Raw genomic sequence first — 25,366 nt, 5'->3', positions numbered from 1 at the left:
AGTGGTTCTCTGATGGAAATTTGATTTGAGATGTATATTCAAGTTATATAACCATATAAATATGTATTTTATCTTTCTAGTTCCTATGCCACTGTCCACTGTCGAGCATACATAGATGGTTTTTACACGTCATGAGACGTAATACCCGGCTCTAATTGAAGCTGAAGCTAATACCGCACATCAATATTCAGTTCCACTGTGCTCGAGATTAAAAGGTGCCAACATTTAAAATGGTACTGGTAAAAAACAAAATAAATCAGTGGAATTATTTAAGGCTTGTCCTCCAAAGACTCCTTTTTCATTTCAGAGATTATCTCAGATAAGCCTCCAGTCTCTATCATTTGTATTCCAATAAGTGTGTGTAGCTAGAACTTTGACAGTGGCTGCTCTGCACAGCAAACCCATCAGTTAATTGAAACGTGGCCGTTAACGATGGGCCACTAATTGTCACGGTCATTAGGCAGCGGAATATTAGACACAAGTGAAGGCTCCTGTCATGGTTCTCTGTTGTATTTTGCAGTTTCCTGACTTAACTTCCCTTCCTGCCCTGGTGTTTTCCCTTGTGATTCTCTGCCGTGCCCCTGATTCCTCCTGTGTCCCATCACCTTCCCAGTGTATTCAAACCATGTGTGTTCCTTGTCTCATTGTCGGTGTTGGTGAGTTGCGTTGGGAGTCCATTACCCGTGTTTCTCATTAAAGTGTGCTTGTGTTGCCAAGAACTGCGTCTGAGTCCCACTTCCGCCCTCTCACCCTGACAGCTGAGCGCTGAGCCACAAACCAGTCATAATAAACTGGCAGGCCAGCATAAACTAAATCATTAGTTTTATAGGTTACAAACCCACACACAAAGTCATAACAATATTTATCAAAAGGAAAAGCAACGGGAAACATTAAAAAGACATCTGTTATACCCTGTCTTGATATGGTAATTATTTTACCTCCTAAGAAATATCATTCTAAAGTCAAAGGGCTCTCTTGGATTTACCATCACTGACATTTCATTTGAGCACAGACTTTGAAGTGGGTAGCAGACTGTGGGACAGCATATTGGAGGGTAAATGATTGATGATATAGTAAGGAAATATTAAAAAGTAATCAGTAAAGTTATACATATGTTTGGGGTAACAGTTAAAGATATTAATACTGTATTTTGAAGTTTGAACTTGGGAATTTAGTTGCACAACATGATACAGGTTTTCTTAAATGAATTACCAAAGTTGTCTTGGTAGAGGGGGTCCGACGGTGCGGGTTTCCAACACCATTACTTTTTTATATAAAACAAGTATTGAAAGAGTAAGTTTCAAAATCTAGTATTTAATGCCCATTCAGATACAGATATTAGTCTCTTATCTGATCAATATGTTGTTGTGTTGCTGCTTGTGTTCACATTGTCGTGTTAATATATGTCAAACGCGGGTTTTCATATATCACAAAAGGTTTTCTACCAAGAGTCAAAGTATTTCTCAACATCCCGTATGTCCTTGCTGTTGAGAAAAAGATGGAAAATGAGGAGGAACTAAATCTGATTTGTGTGTGTCCACATTCTGTCTGGTCATTAAGTGTATTCCACGTACCAATACAACGAGGGTGTGTGCCACTCCAGGTACCATCATTCTCACAAAGCCTGGTTGCTGTGCCGACCAGAATGAGTGGAGGAGCACAGCTGAAGGAGACTTCTGATTGGTAGATGAAACTTCGTCCCTCTCTGAAACCACCGGCTGGATTACCTGGGTCACCACAAAACTTGGCTGTGCGCACACCCACCAACACACACACACACACACACACACACACACACACACACAGAGATCCCCTTTCAGTGTGTGGCACAAATATTGCTGACAGACATTTTCTTACTTTTTGAGCAGCTCAAGGACAAATTTGATGGTTGCTGAAGAATAATAATAGGGGATGTGTTTTCTGGTATACAACAGTGAGGTGTGTGTGTGTGTGTGTGTGTGTTGGTGTGTGTGTTCCTACGTAAGCACTGCGGTAGCATGCCGCTCCAGGTTCCATTGGCCACACAGGTCAGGACAGCCGGGAATGACAGTTCGTATCCAGGTGAGCAACTGTAGCTTATGCTGCTGCCCCATTCAAAGTCGCTGCCCTGCAGTACCCCATTACTGATAACAGGGGGAGGCTGGCAGGTGACAGCTATGAGATGGAGAGAGAGAGAGAGAGGTCCAGTTATAACCAGCTACAGATAAACAATCACTGCCACTCAGATGGCTGGGAAGGGATTTTAACTATTGAGTGCAAAGGTTGATTTTACAGCCACCTATAGACGTTTGTAATCATTATTCTTGATTTTCCTTATAGAGGCACTGACTGCAACGAGAGCAGAATCTGCTGTGTCATACTCTATAGTGTTGCTAAGGTGAAACAAGGAGCTCATTTATGAATATACACGCTCTACTGTGCGGATGGGGCATTTTGTATTTACCAGCAGCGCTAAGTCATGTGTTGGTTTTGCGACATTTTCTACAGATGAAAGAATGCTTTTGGATAGTTTATGGATATTAAACATCGTACCTGTGCACATTGGCATATTCCCACTCCACGTGCCATTGTGGGTGCACGTCCTCACGGGTGATCCGTCCTCCTCCATTCTGTAACCCGGTTGGCACTGGAAGGAAACATTCTGACCAATCGTGAAGTCTTCTCCGTAGCGTAGCCCGTTCGCTGGCACACCGGGATCCCCACAGTTTATCACTGTGGAAACAGACAGGGGGAGTTGGAGATCGGATGAAGATAAGGATTGTTTGTGAGTTTATGCCACGGGACAACATAATTTGCTCATTAGTTCTGCATGCACGATCTTCCTAAATATGTGATTTGAATATTACAAAGGATAAAGAGGAAGATTTAAATCAGAACATAATTAAATCAAAGGACAGAGAGTGCAGAAAGGTTAGTGAGAGAGGTTAGATACTTAACGTGGATAAAGGTGGCATTACATTTTTGTGGACTTCAGCAGGAGTTTTATTTTCTTTCCTTTTTTTACTGCGCACACCTGATAAATATTTACATCAGAATGGTCAAACCAAAGTTGTTGTTATCAAAAAGAACTTCATTAGAACTGTATAATTATCCATAAACGTATACTTCATTTTATATCTAGTTCTTAGTGTAGTTGAGGAGATCCGAGAGCATAGCACATCTCTGAGATTATGCAATCCACATGAGCTCTTCAGATTTAGTTATGGGCTTCGCTTGTTAAAAAAAAAGAAACAACAAAAATATTTTAAATGGCCGAGGTTATCCTGGGCTCTTTTAAGGAGCATTAGGATTCCCCAGACTGCACTTACACACATTGTCCTTCATAGTCTAATAGGCACTTTGAATGCTTTCAAACCCAGCCCAGACACGGTCATGGCTGTAATGTATTGCAATCTACAGTAAAAGCCATCTCCATTAAGTCAGGGGATTCTACAAAAACACTCCTCTTTGCAGGACCCCAAAATTGAAGAGATTTGGTTAATCAGCATTTATATATAAATATTTTATAACTCATTCTTGTTGTAGTGGATTAAATTCAAGGATGTCTTTTATATTGGAAAATAAATAATATGTGGAGTCCTGACCTCACCTTTGAACACAACGTGTTCAACAAGATAATTGTTAGGGAGTATACTGTGTTCATTTTTTGTGGTATGTGCCAATTTACATGGAGATTTTGTCATTTGTGTAATATGCAGCACTAATTAACATTTGTTCAACCATGACTTTGGTCCCATTTCATATGGGAAAAGAATGTTATATTCTATGGTTATTTACATACATCAAAAATCTAATTAGCTTAAGTAAACACAGATCAAGGTCATTCATGACACTGTAGATTCCGCATTGCAAGAGCATGAAGATTTGAGAGTGATTTCATTACTCAGAACAGATACTATCGTAGAGCAATTTGAAACCAGGAGTCCCAAAAAGGCTGGAAAGGAAAGCTGATAATTACACATCAGAAGTGTTGGCGATATTTACGTTTTGCAGACTATTTCCGAGGCAAAGATTTAACATTCTAATTATAAATTGTAAGAAATCCATGAGGCTGACAGGCTCCTCTTTAGGGTTTAAGTCACCTTGCGTGTCAGTTGTTTCAAAATAATGTTGAACTAAAAAGCATTGCTCAGAAATGCATTTGTTGGTTGACCATCAGATATTATTCAACGACATACAAACAGATTTGTTATGATATATTCATCAAGTAACGTACTGGTACAGTTTGGCTGTGCCGCTGACCACGTCCCGTTGGCCTGACACAGCCTGGTGGTGGCGCCGCTGAGCAAGTAGCCTTCCATGCAGGAGTAGATGACGGAGTGAGAAAATGTCGTTCCATCCAAACGAAACACTCTTCCATTACTGGGAGTGCCAGGGTTACCACACTGGACAGCTGGTGGGGGGGAGAATGAGTGAGAAAAAAGCTTTGTGCATCTCAATGAGTTGCAGCTCTGCGTATGACTGATTATTTAAGGAGGCTGTGTACATCCGGAGATCCATACACTGGATCAGTGTCATGCTGCTGGATTATAAGAGATTGATTTAGAGTAAAATGATCTTCCTACGTTTGCAGAAGGGCTGTGTGCCAGACCACGTCCCATTAGGAAAGCACATCCTCTCTGAAGAACCAATCAGATCGTAGCCTTCCGAGCAGCTGAAGTGAACATTGGAACGGATCCTGAAATCAGTTTGTTCCCTCGAACCATGGGAGGGAATGCCAGGATCGCCACAGGAACCGGCTGTGTCACCTACAGGGAGAACACAAGGAGACAGAGTCGGGTCCCAGAATAAGACACGATGTGTTTCATCAAGGTCATCAAATTTAAACAGAGACAAGAGAGAGTGAGAAAAAAGGGTTCTCAGCATTACTTTGGTTCTTACACATTATAGTATATTGTGTGTGTGTGTTCAAGTACGTGTAGTTGTGTGTGTGTCTGTGTGTGTGTGTGGGTGATTCTGACTCTGCCCTTGCAGAGCTGCCTGGTCAGCAAATTCTGCATGACAGACAGAGCGCTCTCCTGGGAGCAACCAAACACTATTTCACACAGAAACACACACATTGTCACCCTCATGTACAAGCCAAACATATCCACTCACACCATACACATCCTTCATTGACCGCTTTTTCAGAGTCCAACAAGAAGCTTTGTGTGATAATCAACCACGTTAAGAAAAACCCACATGCGATTTTTCTTATGCTTTTGACAAAAATGCAATGCAGAGGCTTACTGCCATAAAATGAGCTTACACATGCTACGCACACAACCACAATGACATAAGATGTGTTGTAATGCCTCAGGATATATAAACAAATGAACCTTCCCTGCATTTGATCATGATGATGATTTGATTCATGATCATTTGTCTTTAAAAGCTCCGGCATGTGAGGGAATGGTGACTGAATTTATTTTTGAAAAATAATAGGTCACGAACTCACATATTTTACATTTTCAGAGAAAATATTACCTACGCAACTCCCATTGGACGCTCGCACTCACACACATACACAGCTCCAAAGGTACGATGTAACTTCGGGTGTATGTGGTCTCAACACGGAGAACTGACAATCTATCACTGGTTGAAGTGTGCGTGTTTGGGTGCTTTTATGTGTGTGAGCGAGTTTCTATTGAAGGGCATTGTGAAACTAATCGTTTCCCTTAAGTGACTTTGGAACAACCTCTAATCGCTCACACAAACACGCATCTATGCGCAAAGAGATACAAACACAGAAATGATAGAAAGATGTTGGCTTTGGTAAATCCACAGGTTACTGAGCTGGAGCTCCTTGGCCGAGGTTAGCAGACATGACACAAAATACATGGACTGAGGAGAACAAATAAAACTTGTATAAAATTGAGTCTAAATTTGTATTTCATTTTTAGAAAAATACTGAAACTGTAAGTGCAAACAAAAAACAAAAAGCCAGCCAGCTCACTCACATCGTTGATGTGGAATTATGATGTAAGAAAGAACCGATTCACAATGTGGTTTTATCCCTAATTCATGCAGATAAACCGTATATTTCATGATTACCTTTTCTATGATTGTTGTTATTATTGTTTAGAAATGTGGACGTCTTAACTGTGATGCAACAAAATAATTTTGCAACCAAATGTAAGGTGATAAAAGTATATTTAGAAGCATTTGAATTGTTTTAAGCATATTTCTTTTAATTATTGGAACCACAACTTCTTTGCTCAGGACAGTCATCACATCTTTTTCATATTGTCAAATGCTTTTAAAAAATATATATAAATTCTATTTGATGGTTTAGGTCTAGACAAAAAAATCAGTACCCCCCTGAAATGGGGTAACATTTGCAACAACAGAAATTCCTTTTGCTTATCAACAGTCATGGAGCAGAACGGCAGACGTATACTTCCATCATGGGCTGAACCCTTATCTCTGCAGGGTTCTGCTACAGACCTGCACGATAAAAAACGCTCCTCCATACACCATTACCCTCCCTCAACCTGCTCCCCCCCAGGCAATTTCTGTAAATAGCAATGAATTCCTAGTCAACTTGTCCAGAATGCGTTTTTAGTTGGTTTGTTATATAAACGGTGGCTGGGAGCCACTCAGCCCCGGAGTGCCGTAATCACGCCCCCAGCCATCCCACTGAGAACCACATAAGTTAGACGGTGTGTTTATATAAGACGCTAGAAACTCTGCTTTTGTTACAGCAGTGTGCAGAATGATGGTACATATGTGCCTCACTGGATCCACTCTCAAAATGGCCCAAAATGATCCACTGTTGACAGCAATGACAACATGAAACACTATTGACGGTGATCAAACCTTCTGTACCCAGCAAGCTGCTTGGTTTGCCTCGCCGTGGGATGCATGAAGGTAGCTACAAGTGCAATGCACTCCTGTCCTCTTTCCCCCTCTCTGTATGCGGGGGAGCGGCCCGAGTCTCGCTGCATACAGAGGGGGGGGGAAGAGGAGAGGATCCCAACTTTCTCTCTCAGACGGTACACATATCGGTGAAAAGCTGTTCAAATGAAGCTCTTTCTGCATCAGTTTGTGAAGGACATATCAACACTCAACTGATTCCAGGTTGATTTTGAGTTTTTGTATATAACCATACATTTTCCGAAAATGATTAATCGTTAAATCGTTAATGTCTGTCATCAACAAGTCGTATGACACAAAAACCAATAGAGGGTAGATGTGTATTTCCCACAATGTTGTCAGACACGTATTATCCTAGTTTGAGCCTGTCTGGGCCAAAAAGCCCTTTAAAAGAATGTACATCGACTTCGAGGCCTGTTTATTCTAACAATACTAACAATATGTCTCACTTTGAAAAGAAAGCCTGGGTATATATGTCCAAGTAAAAGAATACTGAAGATACCTTCACACGTCCATTTGTATTATTATTCCTCAGTTTCCAGTTCCGTCAGGAGCGGAGAAGTCATTTGGGAGAATCATCTCAAGAAGCCTTAAACTTTCTAAAAAATACCTCCTGTGAGAGGCTTACAAATAGTTGAAATTAGAGGAGCAGAACAGAAAGGTACATGGCTAAGGGCTCCACGGCTGATGATTTAAGTGAGTGTAGAGGAAGGTTACGCTCCACAACCCTTTCAACAGACAGGTACCGATATATTCTCTTTTCGTGCACCCAACCTACCCTCTACCTGTCCGTCCATCCATCCATCCATCCCATTATGCCGTGGCTGAGTGCAAAGGGGTTAACAAAGTGTTCCTGCAGGATGTTAAGGCATGAAGAACTCTACACTCCATTGGGTCTACATGTTTTAGACGTGTCATCGTTCATCTACATCTCCAATCCATCCATCTGTCCTTCTGATAGGGTGGACGTCCGTGTATTCAATAAAGGTTCAAATGGTTACCAGAGCAGAAGGGCATGGGGGCGCTCCACATCCCGTTGAGCTGACACGTCCTGGACGATTCTCCTTTCAGCTGTCTTCCACCCAGACAGGAGTATCGAGCCGTTGAACCGAATGTAAACTTATCTCCACTCAGCACACCGTTAGGGGGAGAGCCGGGGTGACCACAATCTACAACTAGAGACCAAAAGAGAGAGAGAGGGGGGGGTTCAGAGACACAGATGAAGGAAGGATGGACAGCTCGTTTCAGCTAATCAGAGCTTTTTGAGAAGAGGTACAGTGATGGCTGTCAAGCGCCGAGTGTGTCCTTCAGGGCCAAAGAACACATCATTAACTGTAATAATGAGACATCTGCTGTTTTCTTCCTCTGTCTGGCATTTAAGGACGCATTCTTTGAAAAAAGGTGGTTCATCTTTCATTGTTATTATCTTTGGCTTAGCAACTGTTACTAAGGGATGTGGGGCTTAGCAAACATTTGACTGAACCCATTACTTTAAAAATGTTTAAACTGACCTATACACTCAGGTAGCGGTTTGTCCCACTGCCCAGTGGGTTGGCAGGTCAGAACAGGTGATCCAAACAGGTAATACCCCGGGTTGCAGTCGTAGAAAACCACAGTGCCAAAGGTAAAGTTCCCGTGCTCTATTTTACTCTGGCGGATGGAGTTGGCTGGGATACCTGGATCAGAGCAGTTGACCACTATACACAGAGAGACACAGAGACGGACAAATACAAATACACAAAAGGAGAGAGAAGCATGTGTTATTTGGCATGAACCAGTGAGGGTTATTTCGCTTCCCCCTCTTGCGTTTTCCATGGTTTCGCTCTGGGAATAAAGCTCTGTAAAATAATATAGGGCATAATAAGGAGGCTGTGGGGAAGACAGAATAACTCATTTTGGGTTGGTGTTTGAAAGAAAAAACATGGGAAATGTTATGATGAAGGTGTGTGTGTGTCCTGGATCCAGCTTTATCGTGTTGCATTTTTAATTTTACACAATTCATTGGCACTTTGATCAGTAAACTAGGCAGACCTCCGATAGCGTGTGCATTTTTATACATGTAAAGTGAAGCTGCCCTGGTTTCTCTACATTTCTGGAGAATAATCAGAGCTTGAAAAGTATGTTTCACTGAAAACAAATAGTTTCCCACACATGATGCTGGAGCCAGAAGGGATGTAGAGTATTGAATCTACCTCAAACATCATTAAGTCAAATAATGGAAAAGAGTGGGCTGAAATGAAAGGGGCAGGGGGGCGAAGAAGGATGGTCTCTTAGGGAAACACATTAAGAGCAAATAAAGAGTTGAGTTGGGGTGGGGTGGTACTAACACTCAGGGGTAAATAAGGTTAGGGGTGAATACACTTAACTTTTTTCCCCACCTTTACATGTTGGGGGCGGGTGGCTCCACTGGCGGTTGGCCTGACACTGCGCCCGGGCATGCCCCTCCATTTCATAACCCCTATTGCAGACAAAGCTGACCACGTTGTTGAGGTTGAAGCCGTTTCCCAGCGTGCGTCCATATATGGGACTTCCTGGATGGCCACAGCTGATCGCTATGGGGAAGGCGTCATTAATCATGGGTAGATAAACTTGAAATACACATTACTTATGACATTTATTACAATAACCTTTTTGCTCTTGCACATGATATATTGGAACATTTAAAATGGTTACGCTGGTGAACATATTGTGGGCTTTTTACAACCCATTGTTCCTCATAGAACTTAATTCCCTCTTATGTAAGTATTTAAGCAACAAATACATATTATCTAATGCAGATGTTGAAAATCATCAGCCATGTAGTTAATTGTCAAGAAGCACAGATTATGTCCAAATGGCTGATGTCTTTTATAAGGTAATTCATAAATATTTATGAAAATGTCATAGGTGGCATCTTGATTTGGGGTCATTATTTTAGAAATATCACATCTCTGAATCCTATGTGTCAGCATTGAGTGTCCTCTGTCTGCCATTGTGCATCATACATATTCATCCTGTTAACTCACTCAATAGAGCTACTTAGGAGTTTGTGCGTGTCCCTCGTCCTCATTGTGCTGAGGATAGATTTCTGATGTTTGAGTAAACAGAAAAAAACGTCCCCTTGCTTATGCGTCACATAATGAAAAGAAATTAGGAAAGACACAGAGTAGTTAGATGGAAAGGTGAAAAGAGAGGAGGAGAAAACAGAGTAGAGAGCAGGACGAGTTGATCATGACAATAGAAGGCAGGAAAGAAGTAGAAGAAGTCGCCGCTTTCTTCACTTGATCAGAGGGAATCAGAAGTTTGTTTGCTTGCCTAAGATACAAATTTATCTGACACCGTCAGCATGCCCTGCAGCTGTACACACACACACACACACACACACACACACACACACACACACACACATACACACACACGTCGTCTAATCACCATTCTGTGTTTGTGTCACAAAACAAGAGCCTCTCATTTCCATAATTACAGTATAATTTGGCTGTAAAATGATTTCCCTCAATAACTTCTGCATAAATAACCTCAATAAAAACAGCATAGCACAGAAACGCCAGACACACAGACGGATACACACACTATTATAGCACGTAGAAACGTGCCACGTTCAAATACATACATACACATGAAGATATGGTCCAAAAGGGATCTATTTATTGAATATTAATTTTTCTTTGCGGGTTGCAGTATAAAAACTTTTTATAGTCAATGTCAATTCCCTATTACACCCCTGCTACTCCAAGAATGATGACACCACGTCACCACCTCCCACCTTTTAAACACGGTGTTAACATAGTGCCTCTGGTTCACGGTCTCGTATTGGCTTGAGATGGCCGTTCTCATCTCCACCTCATCAATGCACAGTTGCTGCCTCAAAATTCAGGATGCTCGCAGTAAGTGTCCAATTTTGGAAGAATTTCAGTGAAGCCTGGGAATGTGAGGGCGTTTTGCTTTATCCTCAAGCCCAGCTGTTTATCTCATCCAGACCACACTGGCAGTTGGGTCCTGTGGCCCTTTGTAAAAGACCTTTGGGGTGAATCTGTGGAACCTCAGGACTATTGGGTCAATACATCCTGGGATATTAAAAAATATATATAAAATGTACGTTGCCTTTAGTCAATATATAATCACTCTTCTTCAACCCATGACTGAAATTTGATTTAACTGGGATTTATCAGCTCAACCAGACAAACCCCCTTGGTGGTGTGTTCATGAACCTTGTTACAGGTAACTAGAAAGTTAGTCCCACATACTGCAGGACCGCTCAGCCTAATATCCTTTATGCTCAGAGGAATGTATGTACTGTCTATCAAGGTTTAGTTTAAATACCGGCGGGCTAATCCTGACTCAAGGAAAATGGGTTTAATCTAACCACCTAAAATCCCCAAAAAGGGAGAAAGATGCATTTTTGGATTCAATGGTTTATTGCAAACCATATTGACTGTTAAACTGTCTTTGACTGCTTACTCTTTGCCACTTGAGAGGCCACGAAGGGGCGCTAAGCATCACTAACCGCTTCAGTTTAGACTGTTATTTGGACTCCTCAGTCAAACATAGCAGTTGTAGTTTGATGAAAAACTCGACGGAGCATTGACTGAATCACAAACCAAATGATGAATACAACTTAGCGTGTATTCTGACGTTGGCAGGAGCACAGATAAATAGCGGTTAACAGGTGCTGAGCATAATCTGTAGATTGCTTTGGGGAATTTTTGACATTTTATTCTGTTTATAATGTTCTGCACCGAAGAAAGAGAGCGGCTCTGCTGCTGAAAGAAGAGGCGGCTGCAGAGATCCACATTTTAGTAGATCTATGCGAGTAAAGACATGCTATACTAGGGGTCCCCAACAACCACTCAGTGGTTTGTAATACTTTAATAAAAAAAGAGCAGCAGTCGTTGCAGACACACCTGGCAAAGGTATGCACTCACCCGAGTACACTTTTCTACTTACATATTTTTCTCCTCATACCAATTTAATAAAACTGAGACTTATTCTCTGGTTCCGCTTCATTAACATTTTTTGGAGCAATATTATTAATAACTTTAAGAGTGCAATGCTAAATCAGTTGAGCATTTCAATTAAAAGTGCCTCAAAATGATGGTTAAAAACATATATGTCTGTTTGGTTTTTTTTCTGCACTGAATATAATCCATCATCACAATGTAGTCTTCAGTGTCAAGGAACCCTGTCCAAATGCAATGGGATGCTCAACATAAAGATGACCTTTGTTGGCCTCTGACTCTCCATTAAGTTTCCATTTGTGACCAAATTGTCCAAATAATTTTATAAACCTAAAGTATTAAAAATAATTTACAAACAATTTATAGTTTTACCACCAGCATTACCACCAGTACTAGTGGTAAATAAAACATCCCAAATGAACATCACAATGCTGAGCACGTTATCAAAACCTCATACTCCAATTGCTACTTAGCTTCTCTATCTATCGAGTGGAAGATTTCAAAAACCTCCGCACCATTCAAGCATCCTCAAGATTCACTTTGGCCTCAGAGACCCATCTCTATTCATCTATTACATCTAAACACACTCAAAGACAAGGATTTGTGTCACAAACGCACGCCACTGTCCCTTTCAACATATTGCAGCACTGTAAACTTTTCACTCATTTATTGTCCATATTTTGATGAAAAGACCAGAAGACAAGTTGTCCTTGAGACATATAAGGAGGGCTCTGGGTTAATTTCTTAGCTTAGGAGAATCTGTAGGGAGAGTGAAATATGTGTTTTCCTTACGTATGCAGACGGGCAGTTGTCCTGACCACTGGTTGTCTTGGAGACAGATGCGAACTGATGAGCCTATCAGTCGAAAGCCGGGCAGACACTGATACACGACCGTATCCCGGTAACCAAAGTTCTCTCCGATTGCCTGGCCGTTCACGATGCCTTCTGGGATTCCACAGTGACCGGCTGAAAGACATGGACAAACATGCAGAGGACTCAGACCACAAGCAGCAACGTCTCAGAGGACGAGAGGAGGGATGATGCTCGGGCTGAACCCTTTCCAACCCTGACAGCCATCTGAAAAGGTTCCTTGGATTGAAAGCTGACTGAGGTCGGCTCGGGAATGTAGAGAAAATCCAGCACAAATTGTCTTCTTTTTCCCTAATCCAAAGACTGCTCAACTTAAGTCAACTGTACTTCAGCTGCCACTGCTGCCTATGTGTGTTTGATGTATTTAAAAAAAACACACAGGATATCTGCAATGTCCTTTGCATGACCACAAACACCGTCTAGATAGTATTGCTTTTACACATACTGTTGTCTCCTTTCATTACCTTTTTGAATATCTATAATGTACCTATCTTGTATGTATGTTTCACTGTTATTCCATGTCTTTCAAATATTAAGCTTGAACTGTGCTTTTGATTTTTTTGTTATATTAAAAATGTATTATTTCATTTTATTCGACTTTTTACTTTTTTGTTTATTACTTTTTACTTTGGTCGTGACTAGGAGCTAACTTGCAAATATATCCAAATTATACTGAACCTCACTGTCTTGCTGTATCCATGAGATGCCTCTCTGTGTTATTTTCAAGGCTATAGAGACCATTTCAGCAAGACACGAACATCTTAAGTAGGCCTGGGAGTTTTAAACACACCTTCAGGGTTGAACGCTTCGATCAAGACACTTTGCTTCCTACGTACGGGGTATTTTATCAGGGGCAAACATTAAACATCTGCAGAAACCTCTGGCAGGCCTCTAAAAGCAGGCAATGATACTTTGAAACCTGGTTTATCCAAGTTTATCTATGAGACGTGCGATTCTAAGCAAACACATGAAACATCACAGTGGAAGCCCAACAAGCATTCCCATCTACACAAAATATTGTGACTGCTTGAAAAGAATCAGACGTTACCTGCTAACAGCAGACCTAACAGGATTTGTCAGCCTCCTTCCTAATCATGAATGTCAATTATAAATTGGGATGCAAGAAATAATTGTAGAGTAACGGTGTTGACCATCAGATTTGTTTGAAAAAGCACAAAAATAAAGTGAGTAAAGAGTAATAAAAGTTATCGACAAAGATGCTGTTCATAGCAATTTTTATGGCTACCTATCTATTTACTTTTGACAGAATCATGCCTCCTCGTCAGTCTAGGTTAAGTTTCATTGAACTGTTGCGTTATGAATCGCTTCTTATATCCCCCCCGGCCTATGAAGTATTCTGGGAAGCGCTGTTTCTACCAAGGCTTCACGGAGACGTGACAGCAGCATGTCATAACATCTGTTACCTCTGGCTGGCGCACTGACAGAAGAAAGTGGCTGTGTTTTTTTCATGCCTTATTTATGTGAAAAAAAATAACTTTCAAACTGAATCCTTTTAGTGCACAGCAGAAGCTTGTGAGAGTCTTCCTTGCGAGGTGGACGAGGCCAGAACAGGAGCAGCTGTGCAGCCAAACAAAGGTGCCGGGGCACCGGCATCACAGTGTCCACCATCCCCTTTCTAATGTGTGTACTGTCTGTTTCCCGAATATGTCCTCTAAGCCTTAAAATTGAGAAGAGATCAAGATTCATTCTCAGAAAATGACTATATACCACATTATACACAATACATACAGAACACATCATTGGCTATTGTAGCTATGTACCTAAACATCTGGTTTCCATTCCACTCCAAAGCCCAGACGACAAGCACTCTCTGACAGCCGACCCCACCAGCATGAAGCCAGCATCGCAGGTAAAGATGGCTGTAGCGCCAAACGTTGTTTGAGTACCAATCTTCTTCCCACTGGGTGGAGATGGCAGCTCACCGCACGATATAACTGAAAAAAACAAGCATTTATGCACCGATTTAGTTATTTAAGTTAGTTGAGAACTTGTTAGAGCCCTTTGCTTACAGTGAGGTTGTTGCCTTTTTAGAGAGCTCTTAATCAAAGTAATCTGGTGCAAATATAGTTTTCTTTTCTGACACTTTAAACCTCTCCGGTAAAGAAAATAATAGAGTTTCAAATGTCACAGCATCACTTTCAGAAAAATAACATTGATTCAAAATGTCAAGGAATCAGGAGAATTCAAACACACCACTTACTGGTTAGAGCATGGAGGGAAAGAATGGAATGACTTATGTAGTGAATATTTTTCCAAACCTCTCTTAAAAATGTAAATGTAAATGGATTCATATATTTGCTATTTGGGAAGGATGCATATCAATCTCTATCTCTAACCCTGTATTAAATAGGAATAGCCCGTATAGCTGGTTAGCTCATCTTAGTACAATAACTGTAAACATTTAGAAAAAGAAAATAATGTTTAAAATAAATCATTTAAATATTTGTTAATCAGTGAAAAAACGAAAGTGTAAAAACAACAGGGTTTTTTTTACAGAAAATGTTAGTTCTCGACTATTTCTTTGCTTGATTTTCTTTTTTTAATGACATGTATGGAGGAGTAAATTAGTTCCGTTGTTATCTAGAGTAGATTGCAAGAGCGTGTATACAGTGTATAAAATTATCCAAAAGAAGTTTACTCATTAGATTTATATTTGTTTTAATTGCTACAATTTTAATACTTACACATTGAAATAATAATCATTGCTGGCTGATTGCTGAAATAGTTTTTTCAGTCGCAGTCGTCATGAAAGCCTCCTATGTCTTTGCTACTCACCCTGGCAGTGCGGCCGCTCGTTCTTCCAGCTCCACACGCCGGCTGGTAAGCACTGGATGTGTGCAGGGCCCAGTCTGTAGTATCCAGGGTCACAGGTGAACACGATGCGAGTTCGGTATTCGTAATGGGAGCCGTTGACGATCCTCCAGCGGCCGTGTTCTAAGGAAAATGACCCGATGCTGGAGCACACCACAACTACAGAGGACAACGAGTAAAACCATTTGTTTTCATACAATCAACAAACCTACCATTTCAAAACAGCGTCAGATACTGAAAAAGCCAATTCAGAGGCGACAAATCACTGGAAGATATCACGCAGATGTACGGTGTGATTCTTTTTAAATAGCAATGTCCAGATCAACTAGTATATGCAAGATATACAAGATAATCATACCATTGTTATTGATTTGACGTGGTAGTATTTATATTAAAGCTGGAGAGTCGTTACTAACTCTATAGCCTCATAGTAATGTAGGAAGCCTTTTGGGGGGGATCCATCTGAAAAGTTCTGCACTTCTGCTCTCAATATTTGAGTATTTTTCAAATTACAAAATAGAAATCACCCTGGCATTTACTTTAATACAGTGCTTTTACTCTTGGTATTTATACTGCTGATATTCCATCTGTGTGTCACTCACCAGAACATCGTGGTATCTTATTGTGGTTGCTCCAAGTGCCATCTGGCTGACAGATGGCTGACGTCAGTTCTTTGCTTGAGAGTCTGTACCCGTCGTTACAAAAATAGGAAACTCTTGTTCCGACGGAGTAGTCGGCTGTTAAAACGCCGCCATTTGTAGGAGCCTTGGGGGCCCCGCATGAGACAGCTATGGGAGGACAGGTACACGGTGGTTAATAAGACAATATGCAAACAGACACACACAGAAAGCCCTAAAGCACACTTTATGTCTGCCAGGTGGGCAGGTTTGATGTACTTTGTTTGAAAGGTTTCTGCTGTATTTCGTGCATTTGTAAACACGCTCACATTGTTTCTTCAATGGAGCCATAAAAAAAACAATGTACAATCAACAGACGTTTGATGTTCAGTTCCAACCAGTTCCAGCAAAATACATCCTGAAATTGCAGCTTCACAGTCCATATTGGTTTAAAATAGACGTCATATCCATACCAGATACAGACTGGGACTTGAAACAGTCATTTGATGTGTTGGAAAAGACAAGAAAGCAACATTAAATAGTGATTTAGTCCTTGTGGAACATATTCCAGTATGTTTTTATTTCACACTTTGAGAGAAAGGAAGATGTTATGCAACCCATTAGAAGGAATAATATGTTTTCTTCTCTTCTATTTTACAAAATGGATATCAATTAAATGTGACATTACAAGTCTGTTCTTATGAACATTGCTTCACACATTTTTCTTCTCACTTAATTGAGCCATATATTTATATATATACATATATATATATTGCTATATTTCTACAATGCTCTCTATTTATTTAAGAAATATACATCCGTGTTAGCTATAATATCTAGAAGTAAAGTCACTTATTATTATGTCAAATTTATGGATTCAATTTATTATTCATACCTACTTAATGCTAGTTAACATGACACAATGAACGGGCTGTAATATTACACCATTCAATCTTCACTTCACTTATTACTTTGTAATGAGAATATTATTAAAGCAACAGAGAGGGAGTAGTGCAAGGAATAAATACTTTCCATATTGTCTTAAGCATTTTTATGCATTATTATTTTTCCGGCTTAATTACTCAAGACAATGAAATCGTTTTGTTCTTTAACAAACATAAAGCTTAGTACTACATGCTACCAGTCCCAGCTGACATTGTCCAGCTGTGATGCATTGCTAGGCCTATGCACTGTGGTGTTTTTGTTTTGTTTGTATGTATATACAAAAACAAAAAGAAATATGTAAATATGGCATTAATATATCATTATTTTATTTTACGTTTTTTTTAAATATTCATTGTCTTGTCTCAACTGGACCATGAGTCTGAAATGTTTGATGTTTGCTCAACTGTACATTCACAACTCATTGCTTTGCACACTTTGCAGATGGAATCAAATAAAATCTTTTTGTCGTACTTTTCCACATCACATACACAACACACTTTGGTTTAGTTCAGCATCAAGGAGACGCACATTCCATGCAAAGACAAACAAACACACCTAGACACGCAGGGACCGGAGAGGCCCATGCGTGGTAGCCGAGGGACGAGCGGCGGCAGGTGGCTGTGGCGTTGCCTATGAGACGGTAGCCACGGTCGCAAGCCCAGCGCACCACGCTGTTAACATGGCCGCCGCTCTGAGAGGAGATGGAGCCATGGAGCGGGGAGTCTGGGGTCGAGCAGTACAGAGCTGGAGAGGGCGAAACGTAACTTTGAGCACTCCTAAATATTCATAATGTCTCCAAAAAATAATCATAAAAGGTCATTAACAGTGTTGTATAGACACACATTAGACTCATAAGGTCACGCTTTGCAACACTCATTAATTTAGGATTATACGTCACTCTAAGTAGCCAGAGTTAAGCAAAGTAAAACATCCTTACGACATATTTTGTGTGTGGTTCTTGAATAGATTTATTGTGGTTATATTGATGTATAATTTAAAGCAAGCATTGACCACTTAAAGTAACCCATAATAACATTATAGCGTATTATAAAAAAGGTTATATTTTATTATCAACATGGGCATTATGGAAAGTGTTACTACTACCTTTTCACACTTCACACTATACAGTATGCTATAACCATGCCTGAGCCAACAGCACCATTTTCTGTTGTTCTGTACTAATGTGTGGTTATTCCATCTTTAGTAACCAATTGTTGTTGCTTAAGATCATTGCTACAATAAACATAAAACGCATGCATGGATGTTAATAATATTATAAGCATTGCCAGTCATGTAATCACTTCCAAGTTGTTAATAGATGTTTCTCCCACAGTGTATCTATGGCAGTACATAAAAGTCTGTGTTTCACATGATACGTTTCCATTAACAGTTTCTTCATATTCCTCCGTCACAGGCTTCTAAGGTGCAGTCAGATGTTAGCTTGGGCAAGTTGTTTGGTCTTTATTATTGATCTAGTTCTTAAGTGGCCTAGTTCATTGGTGATGAGCCTCTTCTAGATACCCGCCCCGGACGGTTACTGTTACCAGTATCCATAGGGTGGGATTCTTAATCCAAACTAACAGTTGAAGGCGTGATCGTAATCACACACAATTTCTTTCAAATTCAGCGAATACTTCCTCACGCTCTGCTAGCTGTTCACTCTGTGTGCGCATTTAAATTAAAAAGTCCATTGTTTATGCACAGCCATGGCTCTGGACATGGGAATCCAACAACATGACTCGTATTCCAGCCAATCAGCAGCCAGAAATGGGAGAGTAGCCGTGGATGAATAACGAGCAGGCAGTTGAAGAGGATCAGTTAATCTGGAGGGGGCAATTTTTGGGAGTGATGAGGTCAAATATCAATCTTCAGAAATGTTCAGAAATGCTGTGCCCACCTTTAAGGGTCAAGGAGGGAGTTTTGTTCCATTTACTCTGTTTTATTTTTGTAGGAAGCACATAATCAGTGCCGGAAAGGGTTGGTTGGAAACGGTCAGTGATTTCTAATTAAAGCCTTCGGCTGGTATCATTGAACCGGGATGTACTGAAGACAAAGCAGCAAGCTGACAATATCCAATTAGATCCAGTTCAGGCTCCTTCCCCTTATATAATGAAATACCAGTATATCTTGTTATAATGACTAAGAAATATGTTTCTTTATAAAACAAAGGGAGATGGTTTGACACAATAATGAGAACACATTCATTATAACATGTGACAAACTGAGAATGTTTTGTTTTCATACAGGAGGAGGATGTTGTCACAAACTGGCCTGATTATCCAAGTAAACAATGAATAATGAAGTTGGACCATTGCATTAGCATTGCATTAGCAGGCTTATAACATATGCTTAAAGAGCCTTGCAGATGCTCACATCAATCACAACGTCAAAGAAGGTTACTGAGTGTGAGAGTCCTGGGAGGCTTTTCTGGTACTATTCAGCGTATAATTCATCATCCACACCAGTGGTGATTTAAAGGTTAAGGAAACAGCCGTGTGACTGGACTGTATGAAGTGAAAAAGCAAGCCGAACAGGTAATACAGTATCTGCCCCTTAAATGTCAACCAATACCCTTGAATAAAGTGCTCAAGCCTCCTAGCCCATGGGAAGGTGTTTAATGCCCAGCAGTCAATACTTAGCAAGCCCAGGTGAGGGACTAAATGCAAAGATTGCTCTCATGATGCTTTCCTCGAATGAACAGTTACCCATAATGCACTTTAGTAAACTGCTTTAGGAGACAGACAGAAGTAAGGTAGAAGGAGTAAGTCAATGATGGAGGAACAACATGCCGGTGAATGGTACCATACACATTTTATTCATTTATTTGTATCAACTTTCTTAGATTGCTTGTTGTTAAAATCCAAACTTACTTTTCTTCAAAATCCAAATATGATAATCGTCTAAATTTACACTATTTTGTGTTTTCACTCAAGAGTGTCTTTCTGTCTGTCTCTTATATCCATGCATTATGATGATATAAAGTAGTAGTAAAATAAAGTTGGGATACATACTTTGGTACTCACCAACATAGCGCATTTTGAAGCCTTTCTTGTTTGTGCCCTGGTCCGAAGACCAGCGGACCAGGAACTGGTGACCAGAGGTTGTGAGGTTAAAGGGTGCTGGCATGTCTCCGCTCAGAGTTGCCAGAGTAGGACTGTTGGCTGTTGGACCTTAGAGAATTGAAAGGAAAAAAAGGAGAAAGAATGAGCAGCTCAAACAACCTGTGATTTGTCCTATTTTGGTCCTGTATATTTGTGGCTTTAACTGTATGGCCTCCCATGTTGATCATATCAACACCTTAATGCTTTTAAGAAAAAAAGTGTGGCCGTGTGAATGCTTACACGAGGTTCTAGAAGATATTGCCCTTCTTAGCTGAGTATTAACAATACTATGTGAGTGCTTTATAGAAATGATTGCACATTTTTTACCATCAAAAATCTCCAATACGTCAAACTCTCTCTCAGTGTGGAAACTTTCAAAGGTTATGGTGACGTTGTATCCCTTTTCTACGGTGACGCTCCATGAGCACGTTTGCAGGTTGGGGTAGCTTTCGGGCCAACCGGGACTCAGGATGACACCTGATGAGTCATATCGCACATCCTGTGCAGGGCATTGGACTGTAGAGAGAAGACAAAGGTGATGTTTATGACTATGCAAATACTTTCCAAAAGTTTTAACGTATGGTATTTGCAAAATGAATAAAAAACACACCTTGGCATGTTGGAGGTGATGCATCCATCTGTAGTCTTTCTCCGAGGCGACAGGTTAGAATTTCACTGCCAACCAATGAGAACCCAGGATGGCATCTGTACCTTATGATGTCACCTGAATGTACAAAGAGGTTATACATTGTTAGAGTGCTTAGAATGCTAAATAAAGCGGCAAAAAGAAAACCTTGTTGTGGGATCTCCTGGAGTAAATCGTCCGTGGCCGCTTGTAGATATGACTAATTTAATACACTTTATTAACACAATGATTCTTATGTAATTCAAGTAACATTTCAAACTGCAAAGTACTATTTAGTATCCCCAAATAATGTATCTGTAGTGCTTAATTAATCAATCTAGAGTTTTGGTCCAGAATTTTGAGGAAACTTAAGTTTATAATAGTTCCTATTGAGTTTTTCATGCAATATTCATTGTATTGGAAAAAAGAGAGAGAGCGAGAGACCTCTCTCTAGGACATGTCTTCAAGACAAGGACACAACAAAACATTCTGGATTGGAAAATAACATGACAGTAAAAGAAATGTTGTTTTTGATTTTGGTTTAAACTTCTGTAAATGCGCATTTGCTCTTAATAAAGTATGCTACAAAGGAGATGTTTGTTCTCATGCTGGGAACTGCAAAGTGACATGTCTCGGGTTTGCTTTCCATCACATTGACGTGGTTAAAGGGAACGCAAGCAGACAGACAGCTCACCTATCTCCAATTCGCCATCCTCCATCAGCATGTCAGCATTGGGCACTTCTGGAGGAGGCTGGCAAATCCTTAATTGGTAGGCTAGTAGAGGAGACACAGCAGAGGGGAGGGAGGACAATTTCAGGGAAATTGTATAAGAATGAGTGAGCGGAATCATAAGGTCAATTAAGATAAAAAAAAATACTTTTGACCATTTCAAAGCTGGCAAGAAGTGTCTTTTTTACTGTTTATTTTACCTGCACCAATGGCTAATGCGTGTAATGAAACATATTTAAGAAAAAAACAACCTGGTGTCTGTTTTATTTCATCCTCAGTGTTTCAGTTTAACTTCACTTTTTGAAGAACAAACGGTCAGGCAAGGTTGGCACGGCATCAAAAACCGATACAGCACCGCCTTCCATCATAAAAAGGAGCTGCCTTCACACTACTGAGCTGTGGGCCGTAATCAATATTACTGCATGACCATAGATCACTCACTAACAGAGAGGGAGATCGGAGAGAGAGATCCAGACAGACACAAACAGAGAAAGGGCTAAAGAGGGAGAGGGAGAAAGGGCTGAGGGCTATAAGTCAGGATGAAATTGACTATGAAAATGAGACCTGCCAATAGTATCTGCTGCTCTCATGCATATCAAAGCCTTGTGGTCTCCCTGCGTGTGCATGTCTGAGTGTGTGCATCATTGTGTGTGTGTGTGTGTGTGTGTGTTTAATCATACAGATGTGTCAGTAATTCTGCACGAAGGAGGAGAGGATCACTGTGAGCAGTCATTGATCTCACTAAGCTCCAAGACCTTTTTTTGTGGCCGCTTCCACAGTCATGTCACATTGACTTTCTCGGTCTGCCGTCCATGACAACATTATCACTACCCCTGCATGTTCCTCATCACTTCATGGAGACACTGGTATTCAGAACCCTGACCCGGAGATGAATGAATGGACAGAAAATGACCTGGATAAACATCTCCAAACAGTCGATTGAAGATTGCTTTGGCATTTCAAGCGAGAATTTCTATCACTGAAGGAGTCTGAGGAAGACACGTTGAAACTTTGACTACCTCCTGCTCAAGAAACTCTGTAAAGATTTGTGCTATTTCTTACTGTATTTCTTAGCAAAGGACTTTGGGTACCTCGATACAATCAAACAGGGAGTGCTTCTTGTTCATCTTTTCTCGTTCCCCTGGTCTAAAAAAAAACAATGCTCACAACCACTGTCATACATGTCATCATCTCTCCATCATCGCTGCCACTGTCTGCTGTGCATCCATCCTCACCTACTGCTGTTCCTGTGTGAGTGTGACAGCTGACTGTTCAAATCTACCAACCAATATTCATTAACAACATGCTATCTGCCTGAAAAAGCAAAGCCTGCTCAAAAACACAACAGCTTGACTTGTTTTCACAAAAACACTGAACATAAACTTTTGAGAAAAAGTGCTGATTTTCTAAAACTTTCTGACAACAAGAAATAAAAGCAGCATTTCTAGGAGTGTTTTTCTTTCATTTTTGGTTTGATGATAACACATTATTTAAGCTTTCCAGATGGGTTCATCTGCAAGGGTTCCTCTTTGTTATATAGATATAATTTAGTTTATCACATTATCAGAATATATTAATTCCACAATAATTTCCACATTATTATGAACAGTAGATAGTATGCATATTGTAATCAAGGGACGGGGAAATCTAAGTGCACCACAGCCAAAAGATTGAAATGGATGAAAAATTGGATGGCATATAAAGCTTGGACATGGAGAAAAAAAAGCAGCTCAGGACCAGCAGAAATAGTTCTGGAAGTGTTTACAAAGGCCACAAGGACTTTAGTCTTTTAATACTGCGGTTTGTTGTAAAAAACGAAAGGCTTACTTGTTCTTTGAATGATGATTTATTTGCATGATGAAAGTACCAATTAAAACAAAATGACAGTAGTATCTGAACATTGTTTGACTGTAAAAGCAATTTACTGTGGCCAATGTGACCAAGAGGTCTTCAGAAAACGAGAAGTTCCAGTGAAAGACCAAACTTCACGAGTCACAACGAGTCAAAGGAAGCAGGTGTGAGTGGAACCTAATGATGATCAAGCTACCGAGAGTCCAGCACAACAACAAACAGATCGATGCTACCTCTGCAGCGGCAACTGCATTACAGGTTTACCTCCACACCTCAGGACAACAAAATCAACTTCAGAGAAAGGTAATGAAGATATAGTATTGCAACTTAACAAACTCAATCAAATGTTTCCATCGCTAAATCTGGAACTAAATGGATTATGTTGTGGTGTCTCACCGTGGTAGCTTAAGACAAAGAAGCCGGCGCCGGAGAAGTCAGAGTGGAACTTGATGAGGATGATGTTTGAAGTTGAGTAAACAGACTCCAAAGCCGTGTTTCCACTAAACTGGCCAATCTGAGGAGATGATTGGTCGGGACCATCCCTACAAAGAGAGACACACACAGACACACACACACACACAGACATGTAGTGTTAATAAGGGAGTGCTGAATGACTATAGACACGTAAGAAAGTGGTCTTTATTTATAGAACAACACGAGAGAAAAGTCAACCTTAAAGTAAAATTTGAATAAATTATTACCATCCTCTCTGGCATTTAAATGGCTACTTGTGATAACGAAATGGTTTCTCCAAGGCTACAAACAAAGAAAGAGGAGCCTTTACGGCTGCTCCATCGCCTGTGAATGTTGGACAAAGTACCGCCATCCACAAGCGATTGCTGCATGGCTCTGGGCTCATCTTCACTCTCCAAACAACAATGTCCCAGCAATCAGCGAGACATATAACCCCTGCATACTCAGATTCCACATTACTTACCAAAGAGCGGCTCCTTTTCGGCTCTTGATGACCACACATTTCAAAACCACGGCTCCCCTGTTCTTTCTTCAGGATGCCCAAGTTCATAAATATTGATCTAACTGCCAACAGTTCATAATAATAACAAATGGGAGTCTTGTTGTAGACCTGGCTTTAGTTTACCCATTAATATCAGCCCGGGCATTTGTGAAAAGTTACACAATTACCACAGAGGGCAGACAGTATGACATCTGTCAACTCGCAGGCCAGCTCTGTGCAACATCCTGAGCATATTTCACCTTTAATGGACAAGCCCCCAGCTGTCAGAACACTGTTTTCACTGATTAGAAAGTATCATGAAATGAAATGGACTGATTAGTCCCTGCTGTTAAGTGTTTTTGGATGACGGCAATTATACCTGTCAGGTTATGTAAGGAATCATCCACTGTGCTGATTCACACTGAGTGCTTCTGTTAGAGAGATTTCATTCATTACTTCTGATGATCTGATGATTTATTGATGATGCTTCCTCATACTCTTACTCATGAGCACATTGTGGCAAGTAGAGAGAAGGCTTTAGTGTGTGAAGTCGCACACACGCATCGGTAACATCGATGACATATATGTCAAACCGTACAGTGGAATCCTGCCATAAGCCCCGCTGTATGAGGCCAATTAGCAGACTAACCAACTGTCATGTTGGCCGGCTGCAGACTTTGAAGACCGCTGTGAAAATCACACCTTTGCTACTCGCACCCCTCTCTACAGGGAGCCGACTTTGTGTCTGTGTGACTCACATTGTGAGGGGTTTCTTTTGTGTGGGTTCGCGTGTGGTTGGCTTTCTCGTTCTTTGTTCACTGTTTCCAGCTGACAGCAGGGTCAGTAACACGCTGTGCGACCAATTCATGGAGTTCACACAGTCGTCTGTAGGTGGACGGCCACCAGATCAACAGTGTGGGGGTGTGTGATAGGCAGGGTGCATACTGCAGTAATGGCCTACATCCGTACAGGAAAAGGACACGCCTCAGCACCCACGGCTGTGGGAAACACGCTGGGTCGAGGCCAGGCATTA

The 25,366-nt window shown here is 40.7% G+C and overlaps 1 protein-coding gene across 5 annotated transcripts in view; it reads right to left on the bottom strand.

The window, feature by feature from the left end:
- Positions 1-25,366, bottom strand: part of csmd3b (CUB and Sushi multiple domains 3b) — a 281,884-nt gene that overhangs the window by 7,968 nt on the left and 248,550 nt on the right. For 2 of the 5 annotated variants that reach the window (XM_037473631.2, XM_037473632.2), the window contains 18 exons: positions 23,775-23,920; positions 21,492-21,572; positions 20,783-20,896; positions 20,500-20,688; positions 20,095-20,241; positions 17,627-17,815; positions 16,112-16,297; positions 15,474-15,668; positions 14,459-14,632; positions 12,600-12,773; positions 9,234-9,407; positions 8,367-8,552; positions 7,857-8,030; positions 4,566-4,748; positions 4,217-4,393; positions 2,533-2,712; positions 1,981-2,154; positions 1,575-1,748 (listed from right to left, as the gene is read on the bottom strand). In XM_037473631.2, the coding sequence (XP_037329528.2) occupies positions 1,575-1,748; positions 1,981-2,154; positions 2,533-2,712; positions 4,217-4,393; positions 4,566-4,748; positions 7,857-8,030; positions 8,367-8,552; positions 9,234-9,407; positions 12,600-12,773; positions 14,459-14,632; positions 15,474-15,668; positions 16,112-16,297; positions 17,627-17,815; positions 20,095-20,241; positions 20,500-20,688; positions 20,783-20,896; positions 21,492-21,572; positions 23,775-23,920 (3,017 nt within the window). Of the gene's footprint in view, positions 1-1,574; positions 1,749-1,980; positions 2,155-2,532; positions 2,713-4,216; positions 4,394-4,565; positions 4,749-7,856; positions 8,031-8,366; positions 8,553-9,221; positions 9,408-12,599; positions 12,774-14,458; positions 14,633-15,473; positions 15,669-16,111; positions 16,298-17,626; positions 17,816-20,082; positions 20,242-20,499; positions 20,689-20,782; positions 20,897-21,491; positions 21,573-23,774; positions 23,921-25,366 lie in introns of all 5 variants that reach the window. The other 3 variants (XM_037473628.2, XM_037473629.2, XM_037473630.2) reach the window with 3 other exon arrangements.

The sequence above is a fragment of the Pungitius pungitius genome, chromosome 17, assembly GCF_949316345.1.
Source record: "Pungitius pungitius chromosome 17, fPunPun2.1, whole genome shotgun sequence".
Classification (NCBI taxonomy): Eukaryota; Metazoa; Chordata; class Actinopteri; order Perciformes; family Gasterosteidae; genus Pungitius; species Pungitius pungitius.
Note: the sequence above shows the minus strand (reverse complement) of the source record. Positions and strands in the feature narration are given on the sequence as shown.